Source organism: Ailuropoda melanoleuca, chromosome 4 (assembly GCF_002007445.2).
Source record: "Ailuropoda melanoleuca isolate Jingjing chromosome 4, ASM200744v2, whole genome shotgun sequence".
NCBI classification, from domain to species: Eukaryota; Metazoa; Chordata; class Mammalia; order Carnivora; family Ursidae; genus Ailuropoda; species Ailuropoda melanoleuca.
In genome coordinates, this window is record NC_048221.1 from 51705390 (window position 1) to 51724669 (window position 19280).

At 44.8% G+C, this 19280-nt stretch overlaps 1 protein-coding gene across 1 annotated transcript in view; it reads left to right on the forward strand.

The window, feature by feature from the left end:
- The window catches only part of SYN2 (synapsin II), a 219714-nt gene that overhangs the window by 189830 nt on the left and 10604 nt on the right, over window positions 1-19280 (forward strand). Inside the window, exons 7-11 of the mRNA XM_034657253.1 lie at window positions 698-760; window positions 1122-1264; window positions 5410-5484; window positions 5926-6028; window positions 7385-7534. Coding sequence (XP_034513144.1) covers window positions 698-760; window positions 1122-1264; window positions 5410-5484; window positions 5926-6028; window positions 7385-7534 — 534 coding nt within the window. The remainder of the gene's footprint in view (window positions 1-697; window positions 761-1121; window positions 1265-5409; window positions 5485-5925; window positions 6029-7384; window positions 7535-19280) is intronic.

Below are 19280 nucleotides of genomic sequence, written 5' to 3' on the forward strand. Positions count from 1 at the left end.
GACTAAAAGGTGCATGACAAAAGAGACATTAAGATTCTGAAGATATACTTCTTTTTAAATTCAGGTTTACTAAGATAAAATTTACTACAACAGAATTCACCCTTTCAAAGATGCCCTTTCTTCCTTCCTTCCTTCCTTTTTTTTTTTTAAGATTTTATTTATTTGTTCATTTGACAGAGAGAGACAGCCAGCGAGAGAGGGAACACAGGCAGGGGGAGTGGGAGAGGAAGAAGCAGGCTCCCAGCGGAGGAGCCCGATGTGGGGTTCAATCCCAGAACGCCGGGATCACGGCCTGAGCCGAAGGCAGATGCTTAATGACTGAGCCACCCAGGCACCCCTCTTGCTTGCTTGCTTGCTTGCTTGCTTTTCTTTCTTTCTTTCCTCTCTCTCTCTCTCTCTCTCTCTCAGGACTGGTCCTGCCCAGGCTTTCTATAATGCAGAGAAGACTGAAGCAATGAATTTTAAAGATGTAGAGAGTACTGAGTGGCAGAGCAGGGTTCTTACAGTTCTGCTACTGGTATGCTGTGACCTTAGGCAAGTCACTGTCGTTCTATGGGCCTCAGTTTTTTAATCTGTAAAGGTTGGGTTAGTTCTGTAAAGGACCCTTCCAATGCTATTACCAAGAAAAATATTTGTAAGATTCCACAGAGAGTGAGGCACGCTCTGATCAGTGCATTCCTTTCTCCTCTGCTTTCAGCTGACACTGCCCACATTCCCTGTGGTGGTGAAGATTGGCCATGCTCACTCAGGCATGGGCAAGGTAAGGCCATGGTAAGGGTTTGCTGTGCTTTGGGGTTGAGGCCAAGAAGGGCACTTTTTTTAGAGAGCCTAGTTATGGACTGCTCTGCCTCCCGAAGTCATGAGTGTTACCCTAACAGACCTCTTCCAACAAGCAGAGTACAGGCCATTTGCTTGGGCCCTTGGGTCCTTTGCAGCAGTGTGGCTCCTGAGCTCTAGGAGCGGAAGCTAAAGAGAAAGGGTGTCCTAGGGAGATGTGGCACCCAGGTTGACATCTGGATGGAAAACATCTTCCTGGGTTTAGAGGCTCAGAGCTCTTGTGACTCTCAGCATGTGTATTTGTGTGTCTCCTTTTCTCCCTCTCTGCCTTGCTCCAACATTAGGTCAAAGTGGAAAACCACTACGACTTCCAGGACATTGCTAGTGTGGTGGCCCTCACCCAGACATATGCCACAGCAGAGCCTTTTATTGACGCCAAGTATGACATCCGGGTCCAGAAGATAGGCAACAACTACAAGGCTTATATGTGAGTGGGGCTGGGTTCCCAGCAGATACTCCTCACTTTCTCCTCAGCCCAGTTGAAAATCTGAGCCTCCAGGTAGCAGCCAACTCTCAGTTTAACCTCACCTGGCCCAAAAGGCAGAGACCAGAGAGAGGGTGCCATTCAAGTCAGGGACTTCCAGCCTAAGTTCCTTTCAAGTCAGAGGAGGGCCCATGAACTAAGATGAGAAATAAAATTAATATTTATTTTCACTAGCCTCTAAGTGAGATTTGACATCTTCTTGGTTATAAATCACGACAACAGGCTACAGTAGTAGCAACAGCACATGTGACTTTGTTACTAAAGGTAATCACAGAGATTTTTGATTCACACTGCAGTTTGACCAATATCTCTAAATGCCAATTATTTTTATCACTACTCAAGGATCATGGTAGTTATTAGACCTGTCACTGCATTTATACCTGCAAATACTTTTGTTATTTACAAAGATATGTACTTTTTACTAAATCACATATTTGTTTTTGATAACTATTTTGGTAATGATTTTAAAAATTGGGTTTCTTTTTATGTACTTTATTTTATACATTTACATATCTTATGTATTTTTATACATTGAAAGGAATTCATAGGCCTCACCAAGCTGCCAGAATTCAGAAAAGGTTAAGAAACTCCTAATGAAAATATACAGCCCTGAAAACACTGCAGAACATTAAAAACCTAGTGGTTATAAGAATAGGTGACTTCACATGACTGTGTCCAGAATGGAAAGTTAAAAATTTCCTCCATTAAACTTTAGAGAAAGAAAAGATTTCAGGATGACCCAATCTTCTATAATATACATAAGAATGCAAATAGCTTACAATTCCAATTTTGGAAATATGAGCCTCTCACTTTTTAAAACCTGTAGGGTGGTATTTCCTTTATAAGCAAGAACATTCTGATATATGAATTTGGTCTTGGCCACTGGGCACTTGAACAGACTTTAAGGCTGAGCAGCTTCCCTTTCCCTTGCCCATTCATTTCCATTGTTCTGTCTCCCCCTTCAGTGTTTGTACTCCCCATCCCTGGAATTAGTTAGGAGCCCTGTCCCCCTCCCTTGTCATAACCCTACACACACCTCTAATTTAGCTCTCTGCACAAACGGGACTTTCTGTCCCCCTCCTCTGTGCTGCCTGGGCAGGAGCAGTGAAACCATCTCTGCAGCTCCAGCAGCTTGTGCAGCAGCAGGCGCAGAGTAGGCACCCAGTAAGTATTCAGGGAAGAACCCTTGCACAGAACCGAAGCATAGTATCTTTTTCACTTTTTTACTAGATTACTACTTTTTAAAAGTTTACAGTTTTTTATTTAAAGTCTTGGTGCTTCAAAAAGGAATTTAGGATTGTTTTAAAACTGCACTATGTAAGACAAGATAATTTAAAAGACAATTATGAAAAGCAGCTAAAAGTAGCAGAAAAATCAGTATGTGTAGTCACCTAGGAAAGCAGATTTCTTATCCTTTACTTTTAAAATCCCCTAAATAAAAATAATAAAATAAAATAAAAAAATAAAATCCCCCAAATAAACACAAAATGTTTACAACAGTGGAGCAAGAGTGTCTTGATCCTTAAAAGGAGACATCTCATTTTTTTTTAAAGATTTTATTTATTTATTCGACAGAGATAGAGACAGCCAGCGAGAGAGGGAACAAAAGCAGGGGGAGTGGGAGAGGAAGAAGCAGGCTCATAGTGGAGGAGCCTGATGTGGGGCTCGATCCCATAACGCCGGGATCACGCCCTGAGCCGAGGGCAGACGCTTAACCGCTGTGCCACCCAGGCGCCCCGAGACATCTCATTTTTAAAGGTTAGGATTTCTAAAAGCAATTTCAAAGAAGCATAAGAAAAGAGAATCCTCTAATACTGACGAAGGGTGGGCAACCAAAGAAGCTTTATTTTTTGTTTTTATTTTTTTTTAAATTTTATTTATTTATTTGACAGAGAGACAGCGAGAGAGGAAACACAAGCAGGGGGAGTGGGAGAGGGAGAACCAGGCTTCCCACTGAGCAGGGAGCCTGACCCGGGGCTCGATCCCAGGATCCTGGGATCATGACCTGAGCCAAGGCCGAAGCTTAACAACTGAGTCATCAGGCACCCCCAAAGAAGCTTTAGAAAACTTTTACTTTCTTTTTAATTTGCAAGGGACAGTTATTTAGGGGGGATATTGAGGTCCTCTTGGCTCCTCTTCCCTAAGCTTTTAGCTATCCCCTTGCTTTCAGAAGGAATTGACCTGGTAATAGCCAAGATAAGGTTTGAGAGTCTTCCCTACTCCCTTAGCTCTCACCCTGGAGATCCAGAGACAGCCATATTTGGTAGACAGAAGGGGTTGTTCCCTCTCTACTCTCAGTAGGTAATAATGTGCATCCCTCTGTGGAGGTCAGATGACCTAGAAGTCCTGAGAGGTAGTTGAGCTGTTACCGGTGCCTTCTGGATGCCCCTGATGTTCCCCCATGCCCCAGTGGCCTATATGGATCTGTGCCCTGCATCTCATTGTTAGAAAAAGGTGTGAAGTGTGAAGGACAGAATATTACTCAAAGTTTCCAAGACCCTGTTATATACCATGGCCCTGTACTGGGCACCTGGAATGAGTGACTCTGTCCCTGCCCTTGAAGAGCCCAGCCTGGTCACAGGGACACACTCATAAACCACAGTGTTAGGAAGACAGTGTTGTTTTTATTATGATCTATCTTCGTGTCTCTACTCAGATTTTGCAAGTCACTCATCTGTTAGTTATTTATTTTTTTCTAAACTAGGTAATGGAGTATAGGGGAAGCACAGCACAATGAGGGAACCAAGAATCTTGGACTTTTTTTTATCTTATGTCTAATTTGACTGGGTACACTACTTTGGGCAAGTCATTTAACCTTTCTTAGTCTTAATTTCCTTGTCTGTGAAGTTGGGGTGAGGATGTCAGCCTCACAGCAGGGGTTTGCACTGAGGCTCTGGTGAGGGGTTTGTGGAGGAAGAACCTTGGCAAGCTGTCAGTACTGTACAAGTGTGAGGGGTTGTTATTATCACATCATTTGACTCACTGGGCCGACTCACGGCTCTGAAAACTAGCTGTATGTCTACGTTTCTCAGTGTCTGAGATCAGGCCTCTGGGGAAGGCACTCCTGGGAACTGCTGAGTGGAGACTACCACATGAATGGTAGCAAGTGAAAAGGACAGCGCGTGAACAGTTCTGTCAGTAGTGTGAACAGGGCTTTTCTGTCCCCTAGGCCATCTTCTTCCTCTTGACTCTGTCTGAGTGAAGACTAATAATTAATAAGGCCTATTTTTGGTGTTTTACAATTTATTTAAAACTTTATTTAAAATTGATCCTCATGACAACCCTGTGTTTACACAGGGATAAGAGGCTCAGAGAGTGAAGTGATTCACCCATGGTCACCCAGCCAGTTAGGAGCAAATTCAGAACCAGAAGCCAGGTCATCCACCTCCTATTTAGTCCAAGCCTAATTGACTCAAACACCTGCTCACGGATGGAGAGGGTGCAGAGGGCACAGCAGAGAAGAGGTTAGTGACTTGATTCCATCCAGGCGCAGTTGATGGACAAGGCAACTTAAGCCTGAAGAAGTTAATTGACTTGTCCAGAGTCACATTGTTAATACTGTAGGCTCTCAGAAATTAACTGTTGAATGGACAAATAAATGAGCTAATAAGGAAGCCATGGGGAGATATTCACAAGAATCCTGAGAGTGTTCCCAGGATCAATAGAATTCACTTTGTATATACCAAGTCAGCCCAGATACTAAGTGGGTAGGCTGCAAGTGGTTTACAGACTTCTGGACCTAAGACTTAGCTCAAATAATTAATGTAAAAAAGTAGATATAGGACTGTAAGTGAGGTTCAGGAGAGTAAGTGCTCATCTGGTTGAAAAGATCATGGAAGCCTCCATGGAGCCATCAGGGAAGCCTCCAAGGAGCCACAGCAGTCGGGGCTGGACTATAGAGAGAAGGACATCGAGGGTAGAGGTTGGCAGGGCAGCCAGGTTCTCAGCTCAGCAGACAGGCGCCTGGGCTACTTATGCAAGAAACAGGTGGGGAAAGCAGCAGTTAGCGAAAATTCTGGAAAGTTTCATGCCCCCCTCTTGCTGGTGTGGCTCACTGCCTGTCCTATCCTGATGGGACCTTGTTGCAGGAGGACGTCGATCTCAGGGAACTGGAAGACAAACACTGGCTCTGCAATGCTGGAGCAGATCGCCATGTCAGACAGGTGAGTGAGAGAAGGAGTCCACTCCCCAGCCTAGCTTCCATAGTTGAAGAGGTATAAGAAATGAGCCCTGCCCACAGGAAGCCTCTAATCAGGACAGAACACAAAGGCCCCAGCAACCAGGTAACAAGATCAGGCAGGACTGGGTTATATGCTAAATTATGAAGATAAAGACTGGACGTGATGTAGAAGCTCCAAGAAAGGAGCAGTTACCCTGCACTGGAAGAGCCAAGGAAGGCACTTAGACTATGTGAGACCTGCTTTGAGCCTAGAAACCTGGGTGGCATCTAGGCTCAGAAAGCATTGTAGAGAAGGCAATATGCTTGATGGGGAGAGGGAGGGGATGGGATGATAGAGGCAGAGACACCAAGGAGATCATGAATAGCAATCAGGCTTGATATGAGCTAACACCCCAGCCTCAGAATACCTTCCCATCCCTTCCAGGTACAAGCTGTGGGTGGACACCTGCTCTGAGATGTTTGGTGGCCTGGACATCTGTGCTGTCAAAGCTGTACATGGCAAAGATGGGAAAGACTACATTTTTGAGGTAAGTCTGGCCAAAGGAGTATGTCAGTAAGAGTATCTCAGTAACCTAGAGGCCAGGCTCTTAGCTTGAGAACTATGTGGGTGGCCCAAACCGCATTTAGATTAGAGTCTCTCAGGCCAGGGGATGATTCCCAGACAACACGACCAATGGATGTGCATAGTGAAATACCTCTACCATTGGGGAGTATTGTTTCCAATCAGCTAAGCTGATCCATGCCATGGGTAAGAGATGCCAGATTTGGGTTCCTGGGGTTCTAGCCTAATGCTATTCCTCTGGGAAGATTGTAGTGATTTACCATTTTTGTTCTCAGAAAGCTGGACTTGAGAATCATTGGTTCAATATGCCCATTTTGCAGATGAGAAAACTAAGGCCTAATGCCATGAGCATGTGCTCAAGGCCATGGAGTGAATCAGTGTCTCAACCTGGGCTAGAGCTCAGGTCTCCTGAATGCAGGAGATACTTCTTAACATCTCTCTGAGCATTGGAGATACTTTACTCAGCCTGGTCCTCTAACACAACTTTGCTGACTCCCTTTCCCCATATTAAAGGGAAAGTCAGTAGCAGTAAGAATCCTTCACACATGTTCCTGCCCAATCTTCCTGGGAGCAGGAAGGGCTCCTTGCCAGGAGTTGGTGGTATTTGCAAAGGATTAGTGTCAGAAGCCCAAAGTGGGCTTCAGAATCTACTCCATGATCTACTTGGCACTGTTCTAGATAATCATATCCCCCTCTCTCAGTGGGACTCAGTTTTCTCATCAATAAATAAGAGTTGGACTGCTGAGTCTATGATCCTGGTTAGGTGGACACTTCCTCAAGGAGGAAAACATTTACCTGGATTTTGAGGTACGGGAAGAATCAGGATGGTGGTGAAAAGGGAAGGCATCCCAGGTCATGAGCAAAAGCAGAAATCTAGTTGTGTAATGAGCAGATTATGTGTGGAGATAGAAACCGCATGGGTGAAAAGTCTCAGAGATGAAAACTGCCTACTCCTAATTAGAGAGTTAAGGGAATGACCTTCATGTATTCCTGCTTTCCCTGACTGCAAACCTCTAAGCCCTGAGGCTAGGTTCTCTCCTTGCTATCTCCCTTTCCCCACTACCTTCAGCCACGAATCTTTCAGTCTCACTGAGCCCTGGCCTGGGTGACGTCTGCGGGGAAGGATCCAAGGCAAAAGTTTGCTGGAGGAGGGGACCAAGGTCCTGATTCTGCAAAGGAACATGCTTTCAGCTCAAGACAAGAACACCAGTTTCATCCCCAACCTATCTCTGATGCCTTAAGTCCTACTCATTCTGAAAGTCTGTATCAGGCCTTTGATGTTTCCAGACTCTTTCCTAACCTGGACTACATCTTCCATCAGGTCATGGACTGCAGTATGCCACTGATTGGTGAACACCAGGTGGAGGACAGACAACTCATTACTGAACTAGTCATTAGCAAGATGAACCAGCTGCTGTCTAGGACCCCCGTTCTGTCCCCTCAGAGACCTTTAACCACCCAGCAACCACAGGTAAGCAGCATGAAGAGACACAGTAGAGCCAAGAACCATTTCCAAGCCCACTGCTGTAGACTGTGGTAGCTCCAGGATGGAGGAGCCTTCTCATTAGCAGTCTGTAATATCAGCTATACAACTGTCCAAAAATGGAGCACTGGATCTCTTCTTTCTGAACTTGAAGTCTCTGGGGAACCAGAGCCCATTTCCCTTGGGATACTCCCACTTTTAAATGGGAGGTCTCTGAGAAAGAGCTGGGTTAGACCTCTCACAGCTGTTCACTGTCTGTGAGGGGTCTGCTGCGTTTGTGGAGAAAGAAGGGTGTTTACCAGAAATGTGCTGGTTTAGAGAGAAGAAAGGGTCAGGTCCCTCATTTTGTAAGATAGTGACGAGGTAAAACTCAAAGTGGAAATCTGCTTTCCTTCCTAAGGGAGAGGAGGCAGCTTTCTTCAGGTGGCTGTGGTGTGTGACTCATGGTCAACCACAACCACATTCACAACGGCAGTATCCCGGATGCAGGTCTGGTAGGAAGTCCACATTGAAGTTTTTGTCGCTCAGGCCCTGTGACTCTAGAATGGGCCAAGGAAAGAGAGGGGTTGAGGGTCTTAAGTCCCATCTAGGAGATATCTCCCTTTGCAGAAATGTCCCCCAACTTTCTTCCCACTGAACTTTTGCATAATGAAGTGGTAAGAGCTTGGGACAAAGAATCTAAGAACTGAGTCCTAGTCTAGCTGTTCCCTAAACAGCTGTGTGACTTTGGGGGGAAGTTACTACCTTTTCTAGGGCTCAAGTTTTATCACTTGTACATAAAAATCTCTCAGAAATCTTTCTTTCAAAATCCTACTTCAAACAGTTAAGGAGATAGAATAGAGTAGTGATTTCAGAGTGGGGGCTTTGAAAAGAGAACTACGCAAGTATGTATCCTGGACCCTCCATTTATTGGCTTTGTGACCTTGGGTAAAGTACTTATATGTGACTCAGCAGAGATGACAATGGCACCCCCCTCCTAGGGTTATTATGAGAATTAAATGAAGAACCTAAAATGTAGTGTATATAAATAATGTATCATAAATGCTCGAAAGAGGTTACCTGTTATTAAGTAAGTAAGCCGCCTCTGGGCTTGGGTTCCCTACGACCTCTGGCTTTGAGATCATCACTCCTTTTTCTAAAGATCAGTGCCTTGCCGGGATTATACTGCAACCCTGGAAGCCAAGTAATTGGATTCTGGAAATCCCTTAGTAAGAAAGTAGGAAAGGAGTGGAGGGGGGAAAACAGTATAAACAAGCCTGAGTTATGGTATAGAAGCAAATTACCCCCACATTTATCTTCTTATCATTTGATTGTCACAGAATCATAGCATAGGAGCCTAGTTGATATTCATAATAATGGACCTGAACCATAAATAAAGTTATATTTAAGTCAGTATTCCACATATTGTTAAAGAAAGCTAGAAATATAATGTATAAGAACTATTTCTGTAGAAATGACTAAAATAATGGTGCCTGGGTAGCTCAGTCAGTTTAGTATCTGACTCTTGATTTCGGCTCAGGTCATGATCCTGAGGTCTTAGGGAATCTTCTTTAGGATTCTCTCCCTCCCTCTGCCCTTCCCCCCGGCTCCCCCCTCCTGAAATCAATAAGTAATCTTTTTTTTTTTTTAATTAAGAAATGACTAAAATAGTGTGACAATTGTAAGTCAGTTCTTTCTCTGGATCTCAGTTTCTCCACCTATAATATGAGATAGATCTAAATACCTTTTGAGCTCTGAAAATTTCTTTGAGTAGAATACATCCATCCTAACTCATGCTGGATAAATGGGAGCTTCTGGGCTAATAGACTTACACTGGGCATCCAAGTTGAGAATAGCCCCCTGCTGTGGGATGCTGTGGGTGTTTTATACCTTCTGTAGCTGGCTTTCATGTGTTAAAACTCTGGGCAAGTACAAGAATCTGTTTCTGTACATCAGGAATGTTAGTCACCAGAGAATTACAGTAGGATAATTAAGAGAACAAAGATTAATTGCTTGTTAGAGATACAAGCCCATTATTTAAATGTTGTACTTAATGAGACTTGATAAAAAAAGATTTTCCTGGTTAAAAAAATATCAGACCTGTGGTTAGGTTTTATGATTTTGTAGAGCTTAGGGATTAGCAGATTGTTGTTTGTCCCTGCCCTAGAGGAAGAGGGACAGGTAACCCTTTTCTTCCCTTTAACCCTGAGAAATACAGAGCACATCTGGTTGCAGCTTAAAAAACTTGTGACAGAGTAAGACAGCCCAATGCTACCTAGGCACAATAAACAAATTGGGTTGTTCTGGGATTCTGTGAGGATCCCTTAAGTACTTTTATAAATAGAAGTGTGCAAAACTCTCTTGGCCTTCTACAAGGAAGTCATTTTGAGCTAGAATGCAGAGGAGACCTGAGTTCAGCCTTGTCCTTGCCACTGACTTACCAAGTAACCTTGGGTAGATATCTTCTTGTTTCTGTGCCTCAGCATCTTCATGTGTAAAATGAAGGACTGAACAAAAAAAACTACCAAGATGTCTTCTAGCAATGAAATTTAGATTATACAGAAATGATATCTGAAGCATAAAAGTTCAATAACAAAGAGAAATCACCAAAAAAACTTTCCACCCCACAGAAAGCATTAGCTCTTCTTTGGTACAAGTCCCTTACTTTCCAAGCATTACATATCGCAACTTAAATATTCTCAAAAATCTGGAAGCTCTCAGAGTCAAGTCAAGAAACATAGTAAGGAGTGAGCTTTCCTAAATATAGGGGCTCCTGCCAAAATCCCTTGTAGTAAAGCCAGAGTGACTCAAGGATAAGCTTTTCTCTGCTCAGGATCACATTCAAAGCTACAACAGGATGTGGAAAGTACACTGTGCTGGGAGTCAGGATACTCGGGTTAGTCCTACTCTGCCATAACATTATGTGACCTTGGGTAAGTCATTCCCTATCTCTAGACCTCTGGTTCCTCACTTCTAGAATTAGGTTGAATCAGTTGATATCCAGATCCCTTGCAATTCTAAGGTCACATGAAACCTGGAGTCTGCCCAATTGTGAAGTCTGAGTACAGTCCTCTATAAGACTGCCCTTTATCCTGACACGAACAGAAAGTTCAGAGTTCCCGAGAATCCTCTGCAAGGACTCATATAATTTACTGCAAGCTCTCATACTCACAGGTGCATTATAGGAAAGGATACAGATCAAAAATAAACCAAAAGAAGATGCACAGTGCAGAGTCTGGGTGTGTTCCAAACACGAAGATTCCATTGTCCTAACCTCCCAGCGTCCATATTTAAAGGTACATATGGTGCCAATCAGGGAAGCTCATCTGAGATTCAGTGTTCAGTTTTCCTTGGCTTTCATGTCATAGGCATGCTTGATTGATTGATCACCTTGAAATTGGTCTCCAGCATCCCCATCCGTGAAAGTCAGGTTAATGCCATGTGGCCCCAGGGACCACTGTGAGTCCCCTCATCAACATATATTATCAAGTGTGGTCTGAGGGGCTCTCACCACAAATAAAAAGACACTCCTATTACTCAGGAAATTCGAAGAATTTAGACTTATCTCCCAGGAGTGGAGGGACAAAGGCCAGATTTCTCTTTGGGCAAGGCCAAATTCTTTACTATAACATGATTAAGGGACAGCTGGTTGGCTCAGTCAGTTAAGCATCTGCCTTTGGCTCAGGTCATGTTCCCAGAGTCCTCGGATCAAGTCCTGCATCAGGCTCCTTTCTCAATGGGGAGCCTGCTTCTCCCTCTGCCTCTGACTCTCCCCCTGCTTGTGCTCTCTCTCTCTGATAAATAAATAAAACCTTAAAAAATATATATACATGATTAAATTAATTTAGCAAATGTCTCTCAAATACTTTTAGCCCTTTGTGTACAAGGGCTATGCCTTATTCAACTGTGTTTCCACTGACTAGCACAGGCCTAGCTCAACATGTGTGCTTAAAATTAGTTAATAGACTTAAGGCTACAGTGATGAATGAGATACAGTCCCTGTCCAAAAATTGTTTATATTCTAAATTGAAATCATGACTGACTTCAAAGAGGTTGTCACCATTTGTCAGATGGTACCTCCTTGTATTCTCTGTTAGTTTCCTCCTGAACCCCGTGCCTTGACTCCAGGCCACGCTAAAGACAAAGTATATCACAGTCTGTCACATTTGGCAAAACACTGCAACTTGGGCTTGACGTCATGACTGTACTGGTCGTATTTCCACCTCCCATTTCTCCCTGATGATAGTACATTTCCACTGTTTATGATTGAGGAGACATTTCAGTCATCCTGGCTCTAGGCCTGTGGAGTTGTCAGACCAGATTGCATCCGTGTTCCCACTATTACATCTGCCAGATTATCTGCATCTTTAGCCACATGAATCTCCTCTAAGGCCCACCCTCCATGGGTGATCTGGATCCTACCTTCTTTTTGTTCTCATGTTATCCCTCTCTTCTCTATCATCAATTTCTTCTTTTCTAGAAAATTATCACATCCACCTATAAACATCTCTCATTTAGAAAAATAAATTAAAAGCCAATCCCACCATCCTACTGAAATTGCTCATGTCAAAGTGACTCCATGTCACCTAGTTCTCTTCTTCCCATCTTCTTATCTTGTATGATTTCTCGGTAGTCTTGATGCAATTGCCCACTCTCCCTCCTTCTTGAAACACATTCCTTTCTAGGCCTCAGTGATCCTGTTCTTGCCTAGTTTTCATTCCACCTCATTGGTTTCTCTTTCTCACCACCTTTGCTGGCCCCTCCACTTTTGCTAAACCTCCACATGTCAGTACCTAGAACTTGGTCTGTGCACTTTCCTTGGTGATCTCAGCTAACCCATATCTATCTCTTGTCCTGACGACTCCTTGAACTCCAGATTCATATTTCTAACTCTTGCTTGACATCTTTATTTGCATGTCTAAAGGCATCCTAAATATAACATGGCCAAAGCAGAACCCTTTTTTTTCCCCTTAAATTTGTCCTCCCTTCAATTTTCCCCAAGCAATTCATGTAGGCCCCTACCTGCTTCTTTGCCTTCATACCATCCTAGCTCTTCCTCACTGGTAAGGGCCTTTGTATGAGCTGTGACCTCTATCTGAAATGCTCTTCCCCTTGTTTTTGTATGGCTGGCTCCTTCGTGACAGTCTAACTGAAATTTCTTCAACCATCCAATACAAAGTTACCACCTAATCACTGGCTACCACCCCTGCTTCTTTTATTTTCTGCATGGTGCTTGCTATCAGCTAAAATCATTCCCATCTGTTTATTTCTTTGGCTCTTCCTGTAGAATGTAAGCATCTGAAGAGTAGGGGGTCTCTTCACTGCTGTATCTCTAAGGTCTGCAGAATTGCTAGCACCTCGTAGCCATTGAATACATCAGGGGTATACTAAGGAGGGTGCAGTCAGTCATCAGTTGGAGAGTTAAACAACAGTAACAAAACTATGTCTGCCTGCTTTTTATTATGATCATGTGATAGCAATTCTATGCAAATGACAGTGATTAAAATATTCCTCCTACCGAGATAAACCACTCCCCTTCTCCTGCCCTAGATATGGCATTGCAGTTCATATTTGTTGAATGAGTTCCCAGATGGAATAAGTGTCTTTAACAGCCCTTGCAGCATATTGGAGTTGGTGTCAGGATCCTATGAGCGATTTTGGTAGTGTACAAATGGAAGGAATACAAACCAAGGGATATTACCTGGGTCCCAGCCAGAACTCTGCATGGTGCACTGAGCCCTTAGCTGCTGTCACTAAGTTACATTCCATTCCTCACAATCAAGCCCCTCTTGCTGGCCTCTTTCTTCTGTGGCTTTGGCAGCTCAGGCTTAAAGAGCTTCTGGCCTGAGTCACAAGCCCTAAGAGCTATTTTTTGCCCAGTATTCTAGGTCAAGACCAGGATGGACAATGACTAGTCATATATCTACCTTTCTCTTTGTCCCTCTTTATCCTTGTCTGCAGCTCCACCCTTACAGCTTTCATTTCTTTGACTCTAGAAGAACCCCTAAAGGAGGCTGAGGGGGAGATTAGTAGAGGGCACACCTTGCCTTGTCAGCTAGCCCCTAGCCTGAGATGGATTAATTATAGAAAACAAAGAGCAAAGTCATTGGAGTGGGCCCAGGCTAGCTGCTTGCCCAGTTCAGAGGGGTAGGGATGGGGGTGTAAGAGGCACTGGCTATGTTGCTGAAAGTAGGGAGGCGAGTGGCAAAACCTCATCTGGCTAATGACAACTTGGTCTCAGCCTAGCTGGATTGCCAGGTTTGGTGCTACCCTAAGAGTTGGCCAGGGCAAGTGACTCCATCGGCTCTGAAGTGCTTCAGGGAGACTGTTCTCAAGGTGGCAGTGACACCTGGTGGCCATTGATGGCCAAAGCCTCCAGGCTATATACCTTCGAAACCTCCCTATAGGCCCTGCTCTCCCATCCCCCACACACCTTGGGCTCTGTCTTCTGGGATCTGAGCTGGGCCTTATAACCCAGGGCTCTAGAGAGGTGTACGCTGCTCCTGAGACTGTTGGGAATCAGGGAGAGAACTTCAAGTAGACAAAGCTTTCAAGTCATGCCAGTAGAGGTGGCATCCTGGTGCTCTCCTTTGTGTGACTAATCTTCTTTTCATTTTCCATTACACTGCTTCCACTTTTGTTATTTTCCTGTAAAGTCTTCCAGAGTAAAAGGGCTGAATTGCTAATGCAGGGATTTTAGACACTAATGAACTTTCTATTTGACTTGTGGGTTATACCCATGAGGAGTGATTCTAAGACAGCCTTTGGAAGCATTAGTACACATGTGGTGTCCAGGAGGAAGATGAGCCTCTTCCCCTACCTTGAGCAGGTCAGACCACACCTGCAATGTTGTCTCCAGTCTGAGGGTCACAGTATAACAAGGACATCCTCTAACTCTAACTGGAATGTGCTCAACGAAAAGAACCAAGAGGTTGAGGCTTTTGGCAAATCTTTGAGTAAAAGTTAAAGGAGCTCCAGTTGAATAGCAATAGTCCCAAGAAGCCCATGACTTGGTGCCTTCAGCTTTCTGGTGGCTGTCATGGGAGAGGACTGGTGCCAAAAGGCAAACCTGCTAGAAGACTGGAGTAAACTCTCTAACACTACGAGAGGAAATGGCTACTCTGAGAAGTGGTGTGCGGCTGCCACATCATCACTGATGTTCATTCAGGGGGCAAGGTGGGCCGCTTGTCAGGGATATGGTAAAAGGGTGGGCTGGGGGCTAGGACTGTTGGAGCAGGTAACTTAAAATCTCCTTCCAGATCTAAGATGCCATGTGGTAGACTCAGACCTGGAAAGGGCAGCGATGAGACTTCAGAATTGAAGGACTGAGATCCATAAACCTGTAGCCTCTGACCTCTGGTAGGACATTATACCAGTCCTTTATACTGGCTTTCTGGGCTAAAGAGATACTCAAAACATTTCCAGACAGGTCTTTCCACCTACAGAGGCTTGAAAAGATGAAGTCTCTTGAGTACAGGACACCAAGACTGAGAAGGGGTTTCACTGGGGTCTAAAGTGCAATGCAGTTTGGGGAAGGGACACAGCTCAGATCCCGAACATGGGACTAAGAAGGACTTACATAGCTTAGAAGAAGTAAATTTAGGACAAATGAAAGGCCTTCCTGCTTCCCACAGCAGGACTGGCTTTAGGGAATTTGTTCCCCAGTGAGTGTATGCTGAAAATGTGAGGAGATTTGAGGCAGGTTCAGATAAAGTCACTAGTGACCAGATCCCTTAGCAAACTATTAAGGGAAACTGACTATTTTGGGGATGTCTTAACTTTTAAGGGACATCTTTAATCACTTGAAGCTGACATTCTGACCTCGGGTGACCTGACCCTTAGTGCCCCCATAGGTCTCGTGGACTGTCCCCATGGGACACTTCTTGTGTCCTTAGGAAATCACTGATTATGGGAGGGCCCCAATCCAGGAGATGAGCTCTGCCCTCAGAGTAGCAATTTCCCTCATGAAAGGAGGAGGAGGAGGAACTCATCCCTGGGAACCTTTCATAACCTTTCAGAGGAAGAAAGGTGGGCACTGGTAACTGCTGGAGTGATCTCAGAGAAATCCCAAGGTGCCAGAAAACATGCTTTACCCTTTGCTCTGACTGAACCTACAACCTCCTAACCACATTCCTTCCTGCTGCCTCATTCCCCCTGGGGTCCTAGACCGGGGAGCCAAGCCTGGGGGAGCTGATCAGAATAGCTCTGTGGCGTGTCCGGCAAGGAGCTTGGCCTGGCCTCTTTCCTGGGGCCAGACCCTGAGACCCTTTCCCAATTTCCTGTCTCAGATATGCTGAGCAAGCACAGGCCTTCCTCCTTGGTGGGGGCAGCTGGACTCAAGCCAACAACTCTCTAAATTTGAGTCACTCAGTGACTCTTTCCTTCCTCAGCTTTCATCTCTGCTGGGACCTCAGATAGGAGCTCCTGTCTCCCAGCTTGTCTGCTGGAAGCCACAGGATAGCAAATTAAAGGTGGCTTTGACAAAACCCCACAAACCCTCATCCATGGGCTTGGTTTCTGTCCTAGACAAGTGATTTCCTGTCCATTCACCTTTAGAGCTAATATTTATCGTTCTGAAATGACTCTTCTGCATCTTCAGGGACCTCACTGGAACAAGTCAGTGATATGCAGAGGGCATGATATAACCTAGCCCAGAATCCCCTACATACTGAGCTATTATGCACCAGGTGACAGGAAGCCACCCAACAATACTTGGATCTCCATCAATGCGTTAAATTCTAGAGCTTCGTTGGAGCTGCATTCCTTTGGATCGATATTTATTATTATTTAAATAATAGTAATGATGCTCACTTATATCGTTGCTTTGCCTAGCACTGTACAGTTTACAAAGCACAGACATTACTTTGAGCCTCACCATCCTTACATGAGATGGTATATCTGTTTCATGCATAACCAAAGAGAATGCAAATGACGTGTCCAAAGTCATACAGTTTATAAGCAGGAGAGCTGAATCTTCTGGTCCCCAGTTTAGGGAGTGGTCTACAACACTATGCACTATGCCTTTTTCATGTCCCCACCAGACGACTGGGGAAGGTAAAAATGGAGAGAGCTGGGCCTTCATGACCTTGTGTAAGGGAAACCCTTGCTTTCCTTCTCCTGACAACCAAATGCTAAACCTGCCAACCTAGAGGAGTTTCTGAGCTACACCTGCCTTCCCTGCCTCTCTGACTTGTCAGATTGCTAAAACCCGGTGGTTCAGCAAAGTGGGATACCAGCCCAACCGGCTTTGATGGAAAGCAGTAGCACACTCTACTTGCCAAGCCCCTCGAAGCCTGTGCCTGCAGACACCTCTGCTCAGGCCCAATAGCCCTGAGGTCTTGCTGGGCCCAAGACTCTGCAGCTAACAAGGGCTTGTCTCCTATCTCAGACACCTAAAGAACTGAAATATACATGAAAGAATTAATGGAAACCCAGAACCAGAAAGCCTGTAGAAGTCATCTGCCTGCAACTTCGTGACCTCCTCCATAGCATCTCTCTGACGAGAGTTTGTCCTGGCCCTGCTTAAACACCTCTAAGGCCTGGAGGCCAGGAAGCTCACTACTACCCAAGTCAGTCCTTGACCTTGATCAGATTTACATTTGACTAACTTTGATCTACTACTAGTCCTAGGTGCTTCCATGGTTACCTCACTTAATCCTTCCAATTGGTCTATTTGAGGAACTGAGACTCAGAAATTAAGTAACTTTCCCAAAGTCACAGGAGGAAAGATGTCATTTCCATACTTCTCACCATCCTATCTGCTCCAGGTACCCACTTATTCCCCATGTACCCATTTTAATTCCACTAGTGTCCCCCTTAAAAAAACACCCAGAACTGGTTGCAACGCTTTCTTGTGAGGCTTATCAGATAAAAGAGCAAAGGACCTGTGCCCTCCCCTCTTTGAGACACTGAAGCCCCTCTGGCTGCATCACATTTTTGGCAGCAGCATTATAAATGGAGACCTTCTGAGCTCATTGTCATTCTATAAAGCCACAGTTGTTTGGATTTTGTTTGTTTGTTTTCCCTTATGCTGCTGTAAAGGCCATTTATTCCCCCTTCGTTTTTGAGTGCATCTGAGCACAGGCATTGGACTACATATTCTTACCTGTTTTAGTCAAGTCAACTTCCTGAGGAAAACTGCAGCTCAGTCTGGCCATGGGCTCCTGCTGCAGGTTGGCTACAGGCCAGACTTTGGCAGTGACGCCAGAGTGGCCAGACTTCTGTGGAATTCAGCATCTCAGGCAGTTCTTGGTGACTGGAGACAGATCCCATGGTAGCCAAACCCCGCGGGAATAGCCCTCAGCCCCAACAGATGGATGGCTTGTGGGTGGAGCCAGAGAGTCTCAGCCTAGCAACGGGTAGTCCTAGGGGACTCTTCTCCTACCCCTCATAGTCCCTGGGAAGTCTTCAGTCCACAACCTCTGTGGAGCCAGGAAAGGGTGAAGCTCCCTAGGCGCCAGACAAGGGTGGCCAAGGCATATTCCCAGGCTCCAGCTCAAAGGACTGCCTCTGGGAGCTCTTCCTCTGAAGCTTTTGGAAGGGAACTTTTGGGCTCAGTTCATCCATGTCTTATTTATATATTTCTAAGGCTGAGGAGAGCCAGGGCCAGCCTTCACTGGTATGATTACCCCTGTCAGCTTTTCCAATGAGTATCCGGAGTTCTACCATTAAAGCTTAATCTATGGGATTTTAAAGTGTCCCTCCACCCCTGAATCATAAATTGTCAGGATAGAAGGAACCATAGTGTTCACCTAATCTATCTCATATTTAGCGAAGGAATATTCTCTACATTATCTTTGTCCTAATTCTCTAGCCTCTGCATGAATACACCCACCTCCAAGATAGCCTCTTCCACTGATTTTACTATAGAAAGTTCTTCCCATAACTAAAATTCTATCTTTCTGGAGCTTTTGCCCATTGGCCCTAGTTCTGCTCTCTTGTTATATGGTCTTCCATAACCCTATCTAAAAATAACAATTCTCTTGGAGGAGAACATCTTAAGCTGTTCCTGACCAATGTCTGAGTTGATTGGCAGCCATCAGTGGTTTGGGGTGAGGCCCCAGGAAAGGAGAGTGGCAAGAGACAGTCTAATGACTGTGTGAATTTTGCTGTCTTTCATCTGAGTATGATTCTCAGGCAATGAGAAACCATAACAGTGATAGCTTGTCAGGGAGACCAGAGGAGGCTTTACTATCACAACTAAATAGAGTTCTCTGAAGCCTAGGAATAGAGCACTGCAGGGGGTATTCCATCATGGAGGTAAGACTTGGTTAACAACAGAATTTCAGAGGAAATTCCTCATCAATATCACCTTCATCTGTTGCATTTTACTTAGCACCTACTGGGGCCAGATGCTTATAGATATCTAGATAGATGAATAGGTAGGTAGGTAGGTCGGTAGGTAGGTAGATAGATAGATAGATAGATAGATAGATAGATAATCTCACTTCACATCACAGAAACCTTGTGAAAAAAGGTGGGTACAGAGGGGTGAAATAACTTGCCCAAGGTCGCAAAGCTGGTGCATGGCAGATCTGGATTGAATCCGAGGTCTTCCCAGCCCACAGGCCCAAATTCCTTAGTCACTCTGCTGCCCAATCTTAAAGACTTGCTGCTGGAGACCTAGGGAGCAGTGTATGTGTATGTGTGTTGGGGGTGGGTCTGATGCCCAGCCCAGTCTTAGCATGTCAGAAGCACAGGTAGAAAAGCCACCCTGTTATCTGTGCACACATTATCAAACACTATATCCTGGCCC